Here is a 16,724-nt window from a genome sequence, read left to right on the forward strand (position 1 = left end):
CACTTTTTGGGCACAACGCCGGCAATATTTCAATTATCCGTGTAATTAGCTAAGTAATTCCTAAATGCGTGTAGATTAAAGGAAATTATTTTACCTGGATATGATTGTCTCTGATGAGCCTAAGGTACAAAACGTGCGGGCGACGACGATAAGGTTTTTCTAGCTCCTCGAGAATTAAAATTGTCCAAACAACGGAGCAACATTTCTGGGTCCATTTTAAAGTTTTCGCGCTGTGGCGCTAGCGTCCGGAAAAACACGCAAGTAAGGGCGGAGTTGAAGGCTAGGAGGCTGTCCACAGCCCATCTGTTATGTTGGATACTCATTGTTTGTTCAATAAAGTTTCTATGGAGAAAAAAGGGGGGCTGTCCAAGCCGCTCACTTCCTGACTACCCGTCCGTCTAAGGACACTACCTTGTGACGTAGGTAGGTAGTGTCCTTATGAGCATCCTTCCCCTGAATTCGGACACAGCCTTTATATACTGGGACTGGCCTTCTCAGGTGTGCTGCATCTATAATTGGGTCAGCTCCACCTACCTGCAAGAAACAGGTAGCAGAAAAAGCAAAACACAAGGCCAGCCCACTGGCTGTCACAACTCTGGTTTTATTTTGGGATGCTTTCTTACATTAAAAGAGTTCTGAGAATATTTTATCTGCTCAATGGAGGAGGTTTGGAGTGTGTGTTCATGTGAATGTGTATATGTATGTGTGTCTGTGTTTGAATGTGTGTTTAAACGTGCTAGTGAATGAGTGACAGCGTGTCATTGTAAGCCTATAAAAGAGCATGTGGGTTTTATTGGCCTATGTGTATTTTTATTGGCCTGCAAAAAAGCTTTTATTTTTAGATTTTTAAATATTAATATGATTCCATTACTAAAATATTTAGATTATTTTACTTAAAATCTAAAACTAAGGTTACAAAAGCGTTTAAATAAATGTGATCTAGTACACCCCATGCCCCCCTTTAGACTCAGCCCTGGTTATTGTGCTTGCAGGTATCACTGCAATAAAAAACCATCACCTTCAGCAATCTGCCTAATTTTAACAGTCTGATAAGTTAACACCTCATCTGCTTATTATTTATGTGGCCTTGCTTCTGCAGGTTTACTTTTGCTGTATAAAACAAACAATGACTGCAGCAGCTAAAAAGTTCACTTTTCATCATGAATTTGGTGATCATGTGGTTTGATGCTTAGAAAAAAAATGTTTCACTCCACCTGAGCTCACCTTCTCAGCAACAGCTCCGCCTATTCACTCTTTGCAGGGCATGTGTAGACACACTCCGCCTCCACGCTAAACCATGACAGCATCATTCTCACTGCTGATGTTGTGTTATCAGTGTATTTGTTAAAAATGGAGGCTGCATTGTCTTAATATTGTTGTACATTGTATTAACATGTGTGCTTCTAATACATTTCTATTGCAGGTCTACTTTTAGTCACACATATGGGTGAAGCACTTGCATTTAAATGGTAACATCAGAGTGCCACAGAGCACGCGTTAAACAAAGCCACAAAGAATTTGCACTGAGGATTTTTTTATTAAAAGCTTGTCTCACACTTCATAAAAAGAACATCATGTCAAAAGTCAAAAATAGTGGTGATAGTGTGATGGGGCTGTTTTGCTGCTTCAGGAATTGGATGGCCTTATGTCATTGATGGAATCATGAATCTGTCTGCCAAAAAATCCAGCTCACTGATGCCTAGTGGTTGATAGGCTCAAGCTCAAGCACACTTGGCTTATGTAGCAAGACAACAATCCAAAACACACTAGCAAATCCACCTGTGAATGGCGCAAAACCACCAAAATGAAGGTTCTGGTTTGGCCAAATGCTCCAAAAGGCATTAAAGCCACAAACACAGAAGCAAGAGCTCTACTCAAGTGGCCATTAGAGGAACTGGAGATTTTGGGACTCCTCATTTGGCTTCATTTTTCGGTTCATTTTTTTTAAGGCTTGATCGGAACCTTTCAAACAAAGATGCCACAAAGACCCACAGTTTCACAGCAGTACATTGCATTATAATGAGATCGTCTTTACCCATCAGTGATTTTAATGTTGTGGCTGATTGGCGGATGGCTCAGTTCACTGTATCACTGGCTGATGTACAGACTTCTCTCGGTGCGCTACCACCTGTCTTTACCTGTCTGCCTCTCATCCTCACGGCTTCCTGTCTGTCTCTGCCTGACACTTTGACACATTCTCACAAAGTGGCCATCGGTGCTGTCATATTGCCACATGTGTTGGAGGAAGAATAACATTGTGACACCACAGTGTCACAGCGACAAAGAGTCCTAAAAGCTTAGCAGAAGTGAGTTTGAATGCTTTAGTCTGTGTGTGTGATGAGGGTGAAGAGGATCATAGCTGCACTGCAGTCATTTTTTGTAGCGTCACAGGAGAGCTGAGCGACTACATGCTGATGAAAAGGAATAAAACGGCAATTTAGAGTTCTGCCTTCTTTTAAGTTTATTGAGCATTTTTCATGCTGCTGAGAAAACAGCATGAAAAATGTTCAATAAATATTCAATTACATTGAAAAAATGTTCAAAAAACACCAAAAACACCTCTTCAGTCAAATTAATCTATACTACTTTTTATGCTTACTTATGCTACTAGGGCCTTCCCATGATGCTAGTGTTTCTTCTTCACTTACTTCTTTTCATTCACTACGTGTTCAAACACAACTCTGCATTTAACAAATTAGTTATTATTCATCTCTGTCGCTCTTCGTCTTTTGTCCTCTCCCTCCCCTCACCCCTAACCAGTCGTGGCAGATGACTGTCCCTCCCTGAGCCTGGTTCCTGTTAAAAATGAGTTTTTCCTTCCCACTGTCACCAAGCCCTTGCTCATAGAGGGTAAAATGATTGCTGGGGTTTTCTCTGTATTATTGTAGGGTCTCTACCTTACAATATGAAGTGCCTTGAAGCAAGTGCCTTGTTGTGATTTGATGCTATATACATTAAATTAGACTGAATTTGTCAGTGTGAGTACTCAGCACAGAGTACAACTGGTACAGACACAAACTATGATAACATGCAAGTCATAACCCAGTCACAGCCAGGCTGTGCCAGATTGAGTTTAACACTTACATATAAAGGAGCTGTGAACACTCACATTCTTCAGCATGTGAACACACACCTGTGACAAATTTAACCCATGGTATCATTTTTCAAAAAGATTAAAATCAACACTGAAACTTACAAAAATTAAAACTAACTATCAGCATTGGACCTCATCAAACATTACAATGCAATTTCACTAAAAACATCTCAGAGAACACACACCTGTTGTTCGCTTGCTCTCTGGACTTTTGGCTATTTGTCTGTGGCTTTAATGAATGAAGAAAAAAAATAAATAATGGACAACCCAAACAGCTGGAGGCAACAATGGTTAACAGTCAGTCTGTTTTCTCAATATTATTATTAATATTTTTGCAGAGCAGCAGACACAGCAAAATGCCTGGGTGAGGGTTTTTCTCCCCCATTAGGATTTGAAGCTTGCATTCTATAAAGGAGCCAGACGGTGGGGTTAGCCTCACAGTTTATCTGTTCTGCAGGCTGTGGCCTCATTAGTTTCTTTGGCGATAGAAATGACTTCTGATTTCAAATTAATTGATAATTTTATACATTTATATTTTCACTATTATATGTGTTTGCATGTATTTATGCGCATGTGTGCATGAGTCAGTACTTGCTTTAATAATGTGCACATTTTCTTTTTCTGTCCGTCCACGACATGAAGATGTTTTGCTCCTGTCCTTTTGTTTGCTGGTATGTATATCTGGTTGCAGCACTTAGCTGGTTACAGACTTGGTCGCAGGACAAAAATACTCTGACAAACACACAGCCAACCAAGAGCTAACACAGAGGCACAATTCACAGCGCTCACAATTATTTAGCAAACAAAAAACTGTGTGTTTGTGTGTGTGTGCGGAGAGGAATCTACAAGCACGCGCACGCACGTGCACGCACACTGGGTGCTGCTCTTTTAAATCCACCTGTTCACAGCTCTTCCCCGCGCGCTCCGCTCGCCTCTGCTGATAGGTCTGTGACGGTGAGAGCGGCGTTTATTGCCGCCTGTGTGCTGTGCACTGTGGCAGGGCTCCTCTCTAACAGCAGCTCAGCGCAGAGGCCGTAGCAGCAGGGCTCCTCCTGCTGCCGCTGAATGGATTACCTACTTATTCACCTTCCCCGAGTGGCTCTGCGTGGACACCTCGTCTCGCCGCCTTTCTGTGATTTCTGTGCTCGCCGGGACTGCGACCACTGATCATGCACTGATTTGCGAGCAGCTCTGACTTCGGAGTCGCCTCGCTGCTGCTGCTGGGTGAACGCACAGCTGATCATTCGGAGAGGGGCTATTTGCAACAAATTGTTGCAAACAGTGTGAGGGGCGAAGTCATGGTGCCAGCACCGCCTCGGCTTTCCGTGGCACTGTGAGAACTTTCTTTTCACCCCCACCCCTCCCCCTTGCCCCTCTTTCTTCTTCCCCCTTGCCTCTCTTTTGTTTTAGATGTTTGGCTGCAAGATCGTGCTTCCTCGGGAAATTATCCACGTTTCCCTTTTCAATTATGTTCACGTTTGCTGCCTTCTGCTACATGCTGTCTCTGGTCCTCTGTGTGTCCCTGATTTTCTTCGCAATATGGCATGTAAGTACCTTACACTGGGTATTATTGGATATATATGTTTTTTGGGGTGGTGTGGGTGGTGTCTCTTCTTTCTCGTTGTTGATGGCAAGGTATGTGAGTGTATACTGAACTCGCAGGTGTGCGTAACAGTGCTAGTTGGCTTTAGCTTTAGTTTAAAATGTGAATTTAATGTTCCACACTTTACACATCCCCATCGACCCAGTTTCACACACACAGAAAGCGCCTGCATCCCTGTGCAGCATCCTCCAGATCAATTAAGCACACTTCCCTTCCAGATCAATTACGGAATCTTGTAGAGCGTTATCTCTCTCTCTCTTCTCATCTTCCTGCTCTCTTCATATCCTTTTAATCAAGCATCGGCTCAGCTACATACCAGTGCCAATATGGCTGACTGCATTGTGATATTTGAATAATCTTATTATTTGCTCCCTGAGCAACATCTCCATCATGTAGGGCCTTGTATAAAGACAGATTTGGGTCAGGTCTTCCAGCCTTTTTTCCAGGGTCTGTCTTTTACATAGACCTGATGCACTTGGGGTGACTGATCCTCTGGCAATTCCAGCTAATAGTTGGTGTGTCTGTCTGTCAGACAGTGACCCATGTGTCAGCAGAAATAAAGAGTCCTAGACAGTAAGGGCACAGACACACGTGGTAGCACAATTACAACTAAGTGATCACGTTGAAAACACCTTTATGATGCCTCACAAATGAAGTGTCCTCCCCCGTTTGAAGTAGATGTCATGGTGGCAGAAACAGGAGCCAAGTGAAACAAAACAAATGTATGTGATGTAGGATGTCATGATATACATGTAAAAAAAGGTTTCTGTCGCTTTTATAGAATGCTTTCGTCAGAGATATTGTTTAAAGCAAAAACAGAATTGTGACTTTAAGTGTATAAACAAAGTTTTTAAAGGAACATAATGGAGTGATGTACTCTCTCGTATCCTTCCTACAGAGTGCATTTCATACTGGGCAAGGTACCCAGGCTTTGCCTGAATATCCACCAGGTCACCAGGGAACCACTTAGCTGTTAGCTTATGGTTGGACTGCAGTTTGGCAGTTTTTACAGCACTTCAATTGTTCCACATTTTGTCATGTTACAAACGTATTCCAAAATTGGTTAAATATTTACATACTTGTTATGGGGGGCTTTTACAAGAATTTCAAGGAAACGTTTTTACTTTTTCATAATGGGGTACGTCATTATGACATTCAGCTGAAATTATAATTTAACTAAGCCTTAGGAACACATGATATCACTAAAGACAGAAAAGACTAACACTGATGTAGCAACCAGACGCCATAGTGTGTCAGTTAGTGAAATTCAGTTTCTTCCGGTGAAGTAAATAAGTTCATTTTCTTTCAGCTTTGAGGTAAACAACTAAAGTATCTGCCAATGTCAGATATTTTTTTACCAATAGGATATTGCTGAGTGACATTCAGTGCTCTCCATAATGCTTGTGTCAAAGACACAAGTTTTGTAGTTTTGCCTCTGTCCACAGCAACAGTGGACTGTAAATCAACTATCAATATGTGAATGAAATGCAGGCTGTCGGTTTTGATTAAGCGGGTTTTACAAAGTAATACATAAATGGTTTCAGAGATGCAGCCATTTTTTTTAATGAACAGTCCCTGAATTTCACAGGCTCAAAATTAATGAGAGGCTAATATAAACATAAAGATTAAATGTAAAGACTTTAATACTCAGATGAAAAAAAAACTTGCAGTCAAAGTCTCCCTGAAGTCTAGAAACCACGGACGTCACCAAAATGTGATGTTTCCTCGTCTTTACATTGGAGGGTTACCTACACACCTGTTAGCTCCAGGGTGATGTGCAGCATACAAATTGCTTTATATGTGACTACAAAGAACTAAAATATTTCTAGTTATTCTTGTGTATAGATCAGGAGTGTCAAACATAAGGCCCCAGCGGCAAGAATCGGCACAATAAAGACACCAGTCCGGTCCACTTGATGGCTTTGGAAAATGTGAACTGTATTCTCACAAATTTTGTAACTTTTCCGAATGATTAAAAACCATAGTAATTAACTAATAGATAAAAAATAAATAAATGACAGAAAAGTTCCTTCTTTTTTACCATCTAATACAGAAATTTCTGAAAAAGGTGAATGAAATAGATGTCTGATACAGTAAACGATAGATGTCTTCATTTACTTCGGCATTTCTTTGTCTTGTAGAAAAACTGACATGTGATATTGATATTGCATTTCATTTTGCATTGAGACATTTCAGGGATTAAAGGTCTGTGAGAGTTCTCAGTCATCCAGGTCATGGTAATCTAAGAAGCATGGAAGGAAAAGCAACTGGACTACTTTAAGTTTCTTGAAGATTTTTCTCCTCTCATCCGAGAAGTTTCTTCAGTTCTAAGACCAAATGGCGGAGAGTCCCGGGTATTTAAACCTAGTGGGAGTTGTCCCTTGGCAGGGTCGCTGACCTCAGCAGTGGGCCTCAAACTATCATGTGACTTATTGAGATCACCTGATACAAGATGTGAGTGGGCGTTAAGGCATCTGGGAAGGGATCTCAAAACTGGATTATAGATGGCAGACAGTTGGTGTCGTAAGCCACCGCCTCTGTTCAAAGATGGTCGTTCACAGTGGACATAGATGGCTTCTTTCACTCCTCTTTCAAACCATCTCTGTCCAAAATGTGAACATTGGCATCCTCAAAAGAGTGACCTTTGTCCTTTAGAGGCAGATGGACAGCTGAGTCTTGTCCTGTCCAGGTGGCTCTTCTATGTTGTGCCATGCATTTATGAAATGGCTGTTTGGTCTGTCCAATGTAGAGGTCTGAGCATTCCTCGCTGCACTGTACAGCATACACTATGTTGTTAAGTTTGTGATTGGTAGTTTTGTCTTCGGGATGAACCAGTTTTTGTCTGAGTGTGTCTGGGTCTGAAGTACACTGGGATGTTGTGCTTGGAGAAGACTCTCCTGAGTTTCTCTGACAAACCTGCTACATAAGGGATGACAATATTGTTCTGTTTGTCCGTAGTTGGTGTCTGGCCTTCATTTTTGTGCATCTTTGCTGATGTCATGAAGGCCCAATTAGGACAACCACATGTTCTTAGAGCTTTCTTTACATGTGTGTGTTCCTTCTTTTTCACTTCTGGCTTAGAGGGAACATTTTCTGCCTGGTGTTGTAGGGTACTGATTACTTCAAGTTTGTATTCCAGAGGGTGGTGGGAGTCAAAGAGGAGGTACTGGCCCGTGTGTGTGTGGGCTTCCTGTAAACTTCAGTGTTGAAGTTTCTATTCTCCTCAACATGCACAGCACAGTCCAAATATTCGCTGGTGAACTTTGTTTCTATCCACTGAGTGTATGTGAGCAGTGAAGGCTTCTACTTCTTGGGTTTTGATATTGACCCAGGTGTCATCAACGTGTCTGTACAAGTGGTTACCTGCTGTAACTTTAAAAGAGCCAAGAGCTTTACTTTCCACTTCATGTTCCTTCAAGTTTGGCTACTGTAAGTGACACTGGGGAGCCCATGGCATATCCATGTTTTTGCCTGCAGAAACCCTTATTGTAAAGCTCTCTAAAGCTATATGCATATGCAGCTGCAGAGCTGTCACTTTCTGCCACGCCACAAAAACACGTCATTAGTACTTAGAAACATTAAAAAGGTCTAGAGAGGGACAAGATCCACATCACATCCTTCAGTGTGTTGCCTGTGATGTAAATTCAGTACCAGTGAAAAGAAAGATCACAACTCAACATTTTGCTCTGTGCGTTCAGCAATAATCCAGTCGCACCGTGCCTTATTGTGCATTCTGCTTAAGGAGGCAGAAACAGTGTGGAGATGCCTCCTCCAATAATTCCCCATTCACATTGCCATACAGACTTGCAGCATAATAAGCTGGGGCTCCATACTGTGAGGAAACATAATTAGGAAGAGGCTCTGCAGTGTAGTGTGGGGAGCTGCTGAGCCAAAGCTGCATGTTAACACCAGCCACCTGCCAAAATGCTAGGGAAATTTGGCTCAAACTCTTCTTTCACTTATATCAATCATTTTGGCAGGTGGCCATCTCTCAGTCTGTCTTTGTTTTTCAAGTTCTCATCTGGTTTCAAAGACAAAAGAAAAAAAAAAAAATACTGAACCCTGGTGCCACAGTTGCTGCTTGGCCAAAAGGTTAGTTTTTAAAGCCCCGAGCGGCAGTGCATTGTTAAAAAGAGCAAGCGTTGTGAGTCAAACTACCCAGGGTCAAATCAGGCTATAAATAAGACAAGCTAGTGTAAATGAACAGATAAAGACAGAGGCTGTGAAGCAGCCCACACACAAAGTACAATGAAGAGGGAAATAAAATAAGTGAAACATTACAGACTCTGTCAGCAGGTAACACGAGTGATAGAAGTAGACAGAAGTCAGTGACAAATAGCTGCACACGGATGGACTTCTGTCAGTAATTGGCCAGTAAAGTCAGAGTTAATTAGTTATATCTACTCCTCTAGTCATTCACAGTTGCTGATAAGTGCTCTTCCATTCACTCTCATCTATATTCATATGAAGGTATTCTGTAACATTTGTGTAAGTAAAAAAAAAAAAGAGCAAAAAAGACATGATGGCTATCTTTGGAGTATCTATTATTATTAATCACCTTCCTCTCCATGGCCATCTCTGGATTGGCTGAAGTGAAGAGGTAATGAAGAAGGAACAGGTCCTGCCTGTTCAAAATTCTATTAAAACCAGTGTGAGACAAAGACACATATTGTTGACAGGTTTGTTAGATCACTGTTCCACTAATCAGACTGTATAAGTGCTTCAATGATTGGAGGTAACTCAACGCAATCACCCAATAACTGCAATGAAAAATAAGAGCACTTAGAGCATGCCACTCCCCCCCCCAGAATATTTTTTTTTTTTTGATGTTTTTATTACAATATGATGAAGTCAGCCTGTGATGGCGACATTGTGACACTGACACATTTTTTTATTTAGTCATACAACTCTCTCCATGCTCTTTAATGTATTTCTCAATATTGTTTCTTGAATTTTTTTTTTTTTTTTTTTTAAATTTTGACTTTGACATCCATTGTTAGCGCCCAAAGGTCGGCCACTTAGCCAACCTAGGTAACTCATGTCCCCCAAGGCCTAGTATACAGTTATGCAGCTTGAAGACAATCCATAAAAAATTGTTGGTAGTATAAAGTTTTTCTGATTTTTTTTTTTTTTTTTTTGTTTTGTTTTTTTACATTCGGTGAAAACAATTTGAAAATGATATCTCGAAAACTTTGGACGCTAGACTGCTAACAAACTGACAAACAAACAAACGGAACTGATTACTTATCCCTCCCAGTGTGGGGGGGGTGCAACTGTAAGGGCTGCCCACCTCTCACATACAGAAGGCAAACAACCAGGCAGAAATACACACATGGTGGCTATAAATGATGAAATGTGTTTTGCATTGCCCTTTTGTAGCTGTTTTAGTTCAGACCATTATCATTACCAACGCATAACATACCCAGTGTTGGTGTAATGTATTCCACTACAGATTACAGAATACATGCCCCAAAATGTATTGGGTAACGTATTCTGTTACGTTACTCAATGAGAGTAACGTATTCTGAATACTTTGGAATACTTAATATATTATTATGCTTTTTACAACTACCTGAATGTACTATTGCTGTGTGATTTATTACTATTACTGAAGGTTACTCACCATACCAATATCAACTAGATTTTTAAATCTTAATATAAAATGAGTAACAGTAGGGTGGGCATTAGGTAAGGCTGCACTTCTTGCAGCAATCTCATATAGAAAACTATTCCACGCATATATAGTAAAGGGACCTCTGGCTAATACGTCGAGTTCCATGTCGGGCTCCGTGTCGGGCTCGTAGCCGAGAACTAGCTTTACTGTGTTGTCTGGGTCAACTTTGCTACTGAGAGACAGAGAGGGGCGTTGAACGGCTGCTCCAACGGAACATATTGTTTTGGAGGAAAACACGAAGACAGTGTACAGTCGAGTCTTAATAGCTTACTCACAACTGGGCTCCTCAGGCACTTATTTTGGCTGCAGTGTTTATTATTATATTTGCATGCTTCCATCTCCCGTTTCTGGTCGGTGACAACTCGTATTTTTTGAGTCTCCTTTTTTCCCCATAACGATAACAGGTATAGCAGTCCATTTTCCCTGCAGCACGGACTACACTGCCCACGAGGCTACATTCCTTAGGGCTACGCCTGTAACACTTTGCCTATTGCCTTCATATTAAATAATTTTTTGAATAATAATATAAAAAAATATTTCTTCATGTCATTATGCAAGTAGAGGTGACATGGGCCGCGAGAATGAGACACAGCCATTAGAGCCTCTTAATGTGTGTTTTGTTTGGGTTTCCAGGGGTGTGGAATTACCAAAAGTAGAGAGGGCATAGCCTAACATATGAAACAGGAAAAGACCGCCATGTAATCCATTTATTTCAACAAAGTAACTATATTCTGAATACCACATTTTTAAACGGTAACTGTAACGGAATACAGTTCCTCATATTTTGTATTTTAAATACGTAACGCCGGTACATGTATTCCGTTACTCCCCAACACTGAACATACCGACGATTTGTCACGGCCCGAGGTGTCTCATAGTAACATGAAAGGTACCCATCCATGGCCTTATGAAACGCGCCGGGTTCCCTATTGAATCCAACAGAATGCCACTCGCAGCGGTAACACATGCTTCTAGTAAAGGCTCCAGCCGTCCATTCCAGCCCTAACTCTAACCTTAACCATATCACATTGCTAAGATTTTAGAAAAGGTTGCTGCTAAGCAGCTTATAGCTGTTCTAGATGAATACAACATTCTGGATAAATTCCAGTCTGGTTTTCGTAGAGCTCACTCTACTGAAACTGCACTTATCAGGATGTCACTGGAGACTCTAATGAATTATGACGCAGGAGAATGCTCTGTCCTGCTGATGTTGGACCTGACCTCTGCCTTTGATACTGTTGACCATCACATTTTGCTAGATAGGTTGAGACATTAGGTGGGTATATCAGGGTCTACTTTGGACTGGTTGGCATCTTATCTGTGTGAACGATCTTTTTCCGTGGCTAATTCTAAATACAGGTCCTCTTCTACTTCTCTTGAATATGGTGTGCCACAGGGCTCTGTTTTGGGACCTTTATTGTTTTTGCTGTACATACTCCCTCTTCAGCACTTATTGAGCACTTTTAAAGATATTTCTTATCACTGCTATGCAGATGATATTCAGTTGTATATCTCCTTTAAGCCCCAAGATGTTTCCAAACTACTGATTTTGCATAGGTGCTTAGATTCCATTAGGCGATGGATGGCTGATAACTTTCTTCAGCTAAATGAGGAGAAAACTGAAGTCCTTGTTTGTGCTCCCAAAAAATTGGTACCTATGGTTATGGAAAACTTAGGCCCTCTTGCTACATTTACCAAACCTTCTATCAGGAACCTTGGTGTAACTTTTGACTCAGCTCTGACTTTGGACACTCATGCTAATTTATTGGTTCGCTCCTGTTTTTATCATTTAAAAAATATTGCTAAGCTGAGTCCCCTTGTTTCACGCTCAGAACTAGAAATGGTCATCCATGCATTTGTCTCATCTCGTTTGGATTATTGTAATTCTGTGTTCACTTGTTTATGTAAAACCTCTGTGGATCATCTGCAAGTTGTTCAGAATGCTGCCGCAAAGCTTCTGACCAAGTCTTCTAAATACTCCCACATTACACCTCTGCTGATCCAGTTGCACAGGCTCCCCATAAAATTCAGAATCCACTTCAAGATTTTGACTTTGACATTCAGAGCTCTGCATGGACAAGCACCAACCTATATCAGAGATCGTTTACATCAGTACATCCCCAGCAGGTCCCTGAGGTCATGTGATCAGGGCTTGCTGGTCGTCCAACATACGAGGCTGAAAATGAAAGGTGATAGAGTGTTTGTAACTGTGGCCCCCAGACTCTGGAACCTCCCTTCCTTTGAGCCTGAGATCTGTGGACTCAGTGGTTTCATTTAAAAAACAGCTAAAACCCCATCTTTTTAAACTTGCTTTTGGTTGATTTCTGTTTTTATGTTTTAGCTTTTCTGTGAAGAACTTTGTGATTTTTTTTTTTTTTTTTTTTTTGAAAGGTGCTATACAAATAAAATGTTACTTACTTACTTACTTACTTACTTGCATAGTGTTTTCCAAAGTGATTCATGATCAGAACGTAAAACACACTTACATGTTTAGATTCATTCCGTCTGACTCTCATGCCTCCGAACGTGTAACATACCGATGATTTATCACATTTGTCGGTGTGTTACGTGTTGGGATGATAACGTGCTGTTTAGTTATCTTTTCAGTCATTTTTTTTTAGTGTCCTTCTTATTGTTGTGTGGGATATTTTTGAGGATATTTGTTGTCTCTTTGCAGTTGCTTTGGCTCTTTGTGGACATTTATAGTCTCTGATTAGCTGTTTTTGGTCTTTCAACCTTTCTACTCCTTTTGTTGAAATTTCTAGTACCTGTAGTTGTTTCTGATATCTTTGTGTTCAGTTGTAGTTCTTTTGTTGACATTTGTAGTATCTTTATAGTTGTTTCTGTCACATTGCAGTTATCTACTTTCTTTGTCGCTGTTTTGCACCTATTCTCCAGCCAGTAGTCCTTTTGTGTCTTTGGCAGTTGTTTTCTCATCTTTAATGGAGTATTTAGTGTTGATGCTTGCGCGGGTTTAATTATGTAGTTTTAGTTAAATATAATTATTAATTAAATACAATCATTCCCACAATTTCTTACCCCTGTTTGAAGGCTATGGCGCATTTTCTAACAGTCAGAAACACACACTCAAAAAAATGCATTTGTCTATTTGGAATAATATATTTTTCTACTGATAATAAGTAGATTCCATTATTCTCGTCACTGTGGGGCATAATGACATTTAGAACTGTTCACATCCAACCACAATCAAACTGTTTCTCACATAAAATGTAGCTCCACAGTTACCTATGGGAGCACTCACTGAAGTGATTATGAAGCCATTTTAATTAAAATACAAGGTGAACTGCAAGCTCCTCTGTGGCTGAGCGCTTCAATGCCCCACTCTGCTTGAGCGACTCTCCTCCCATGTAACAGCAGCCCCTAATGAGTCATTAAAGCCTGGAACAGGCCAGACGCTCCCTTGGTGCACCTTTGATAGATGGGAAGGCCCTGTGGTGCAGATATGATGGAGAGGTTACCCCGGCAGCATTGCAGAGGTCGGAATGTCAAACTAACATCGTTTACCCTCTCACTTAGGGTTTCTACCAAATTACAGCTGTTTAGTTTTTTTTGCATGTGTAGCTGTCGAAGCATCAGGGACCCACCGGAGTCTCAGAGTTTACTGTTTCTAGTCATTTCATTCATTTTTGTCAACACTTTTTTCACAGAAGTACCTTTTTATAACAATTTAACTGTAATTGTATGGTAGCATAATTAGTGGAAAAAATTGAAATGTTAGTGGGCATGATCATCAGTAATAAAAACATACTTCAGGATGTCAAGTAGAAGGGGACCCGGAACTGATCCAGAATTAAAACAGTACTACAACAGTTCAAAATCAGGACTACTTAGGACTTAACCAAGACAGAACTAGAATCAGAACTAGATGATAGTAGCACTAAAAATCATCATAGACCTGCACTACACTTATTTTTTAATTCTACCAAAGTACACTATTTAGAAAAGTTTATATAATTATTTAGCCTTGTTGTGCAAACAAGCTTGCATAACTTAATAAAAAATAGAAATTGAAAAATAACAAACCTAAAAAGAAACACTAGGTACTAGATACATGAGTACCTATGATACGGTGATACTTTTGGTAAACAACCATTTGACTAAATGGTTGTTTAGTCAACCAACTAACCTGCTCTTGTTCCATCTCTGTTCTGTCCTCATTCTCCATCTCCCTCTCTGTTCCTCTCTCTCCCTCTTTGTGCTGACAATCATCAAATATACAGTAGAAACCAGATATTTACATACTCTTCAGATCAAAACACAAACACTTTTTTAATTGTAACATCAAATCAGACTAAATGTATATTTTTTTAGATTGATAAATATAAAAACATAGTTTCTCTCTTTACTCTTAAAGTTAACAAATATCTGTATTTCTTAATTGTAAATGGCACCAAATTGTGTTAAAACTGAGCCACACTTATAGAGCTCCACAATTCTTTTCCTGGTGTTTCGGTTGACATCTCTTGTTTTTCCCATTTCAAAGAAACAGGTTCTGTGTTTTGCCTTATATGCATCCACAGGTGTGCCACCAATTTACTCACATGGACTCTACTAACCTATCAGAAGCTTCTTCAGCTCAGAATGGAATCGTCTGGAGTTTTCTTATTAATTAACAATAAACTTAGTGTATATGTACTCCTAAATTTGATGAAAGTGATAAAAAATAGACAGCTCTGTCTATTTTTATTCTGATATTTAACTAATTCAAAAGATATTTCAATATTTATTTATCCAAAACAAAACAAGTTTACTCTAAATTGATGTTGTACAGTTAAAAAAAAATGTTCTTGTGTTTTCCCTAAAGTGTGTGTAAATATCTGGTTTAAACTGTGAATATACTGCTGTGTATTGAAATTCCTCTTGTTTTGCATAGAAATATACTGAACAACATACAAAGCATAATATATAAAATAACATCTACCAGAGTTTTTTCTTTGAAAGAAGCTCCTTATGTCCATTCTTGTATATCAGTACATTACTGAAACCGATTTATTTAGTCGTGGAGGGTAACAACTGAAAATATGAAATAAACACACATGTAAGCTAAGACTCTCTAAAGAAACAGCATTGTTGTTCGGCTTTTCATTTCGCCATTTGTTGATTCACTCGAAGAGCAAGTAACGTAATATGGGTCAAGTGATCAGTTTGATATCAATCTTTTGTGATACACCGTCATATTTACAATATTTGTACAGTACGAATGATTTGCTTTGGTACCTGGTCGAACTTAAGCTCTCCTCTGTCTGCCTCGCTGCGCTTCTCCAACAGCGCACTCACAGGTAGAAGCTCCCCCCGTCCCCTCGCTCAGTCGCTTAGTGCCTGAGCTCGGATCATACCAATATTAGGGGGGATTTACGCACAGTCATAAATTCCCACAGTGTGCACTATGTGTTTCGTATATTGTGTGTAGTTTTTTGTTTTATACAGTTGTCAGCCAGGCATCTATGACAAAATTACACTCCAAAAGACCCCAGGCTTCTGGAAAAACAACCTGGGCTTAAGCCCAGTAAGCCAACCCCCCGCTCCGCCACTGGTAAATACTATGATTGCTCTATTCCTTGCTTTATTTCAATTTTTTCTTTTTTTAGTTGCTTTGTCTTTATCTTGTAAAAAGAGTAACTTGACCTGGAGAGCTCTGCAGAAGAATTCGAATGTGCATGGACTGTTGGTCCTGTGTGCAAATGGAAAATAAAAATCTTGAATCTTACTGTATGTGTTCAGCGTAATTTAAAAGACAGCTCGACATAGCTCGCCAAGCCATTAATCTCACTTCATAGTACACACCCCTGGGAGCTGAATGTAAACATAGAAGACAGCTAATATAAGAACTTTAAAAACAAGCAGTAAAATCTTTACTGGTCTTAACCATCCAAATGTTTTTTTCCTGAACATAGGCTACTGCCTTTTTTTTTTTCTGTTATAAGTTTGAGTAAATGAACCGCTGGATTTGGGCACACTCTGAGGAGGGTGCATTTGCTCACAGATGAAAGAGGGTGCTGTTAAAACAGTGCTGTCTTTTTTTTTTTTTTTTTTTTTTCCTGTTGACTGCTTCTATTAGCTCCATCATTATTAGCAAACTTACTCATGGGCAAATAAATAAATAAATAGCCCTTGTAAAAACGATAGGGTGAGCCTATCGTCAATAGTCAATATATATGCCCAACCCTCTTGTCCCACTGAAAGAGATGAGAGAGGTCTGTAATTTTCAGCATAGGTTCACTTCCACTGTGAGACACAGAATGTAAAAAAGAAATCCAGGATATCACATTGTAATTTATTTGTATATTAGTGCAGAAAATAAGTATTTGGTCAATAATAAAAGTTCACCTCCA

General features: G+C 39.9%; 1 protein-coding gene across 7 annotated transcripts in view; it reads left to right on the top strand.

Annotated features, from left to right (window-relative positions):
• Nucleotides 1–4,052: 4,052 nt before the first annotated feature.
• Nucleotides 4,053–16,724, top strand: part of cnih3 (cornichon family AMPA receptor auxiliary protein 3) — a 131,697-nt gene continuing 119,025 nt past the window's right edge. For all 7 annotated transcript variants that reach the window (XM_039599203.1, XM_039599205.1, XM_039599207.1 and 4 more), the window contains exon 1: nucleotides 4,053–4,640. In XM_039599203.1, the coding sequence (XP_039455137.1) occupies nucleotides 4,563–4,640 (78 nt within the window). In that variant the 5' untranslated portion in view covers nucleotides 4,053–4,562. The remainder of the gene's footprint in view (nucleotides 4,641–16,724) is intronic.

The sequence above is a fragment of the Oreochromis aureus genome, linkage group 15 (assembly GCF_013358895.1).
Source record: "Oreochromis aureus strain Israel breed Guangdong linkage group 15, ZZ_aureus, whole genome shotgun sequence".
Classification (NCBI taxonomy): domain Eukaryota; kingdom Metazoa; phylum Chordata; class Actinopteri; order Cichliformes; family Cichlidae; genus Oreochromis; species Oreochromis aureus.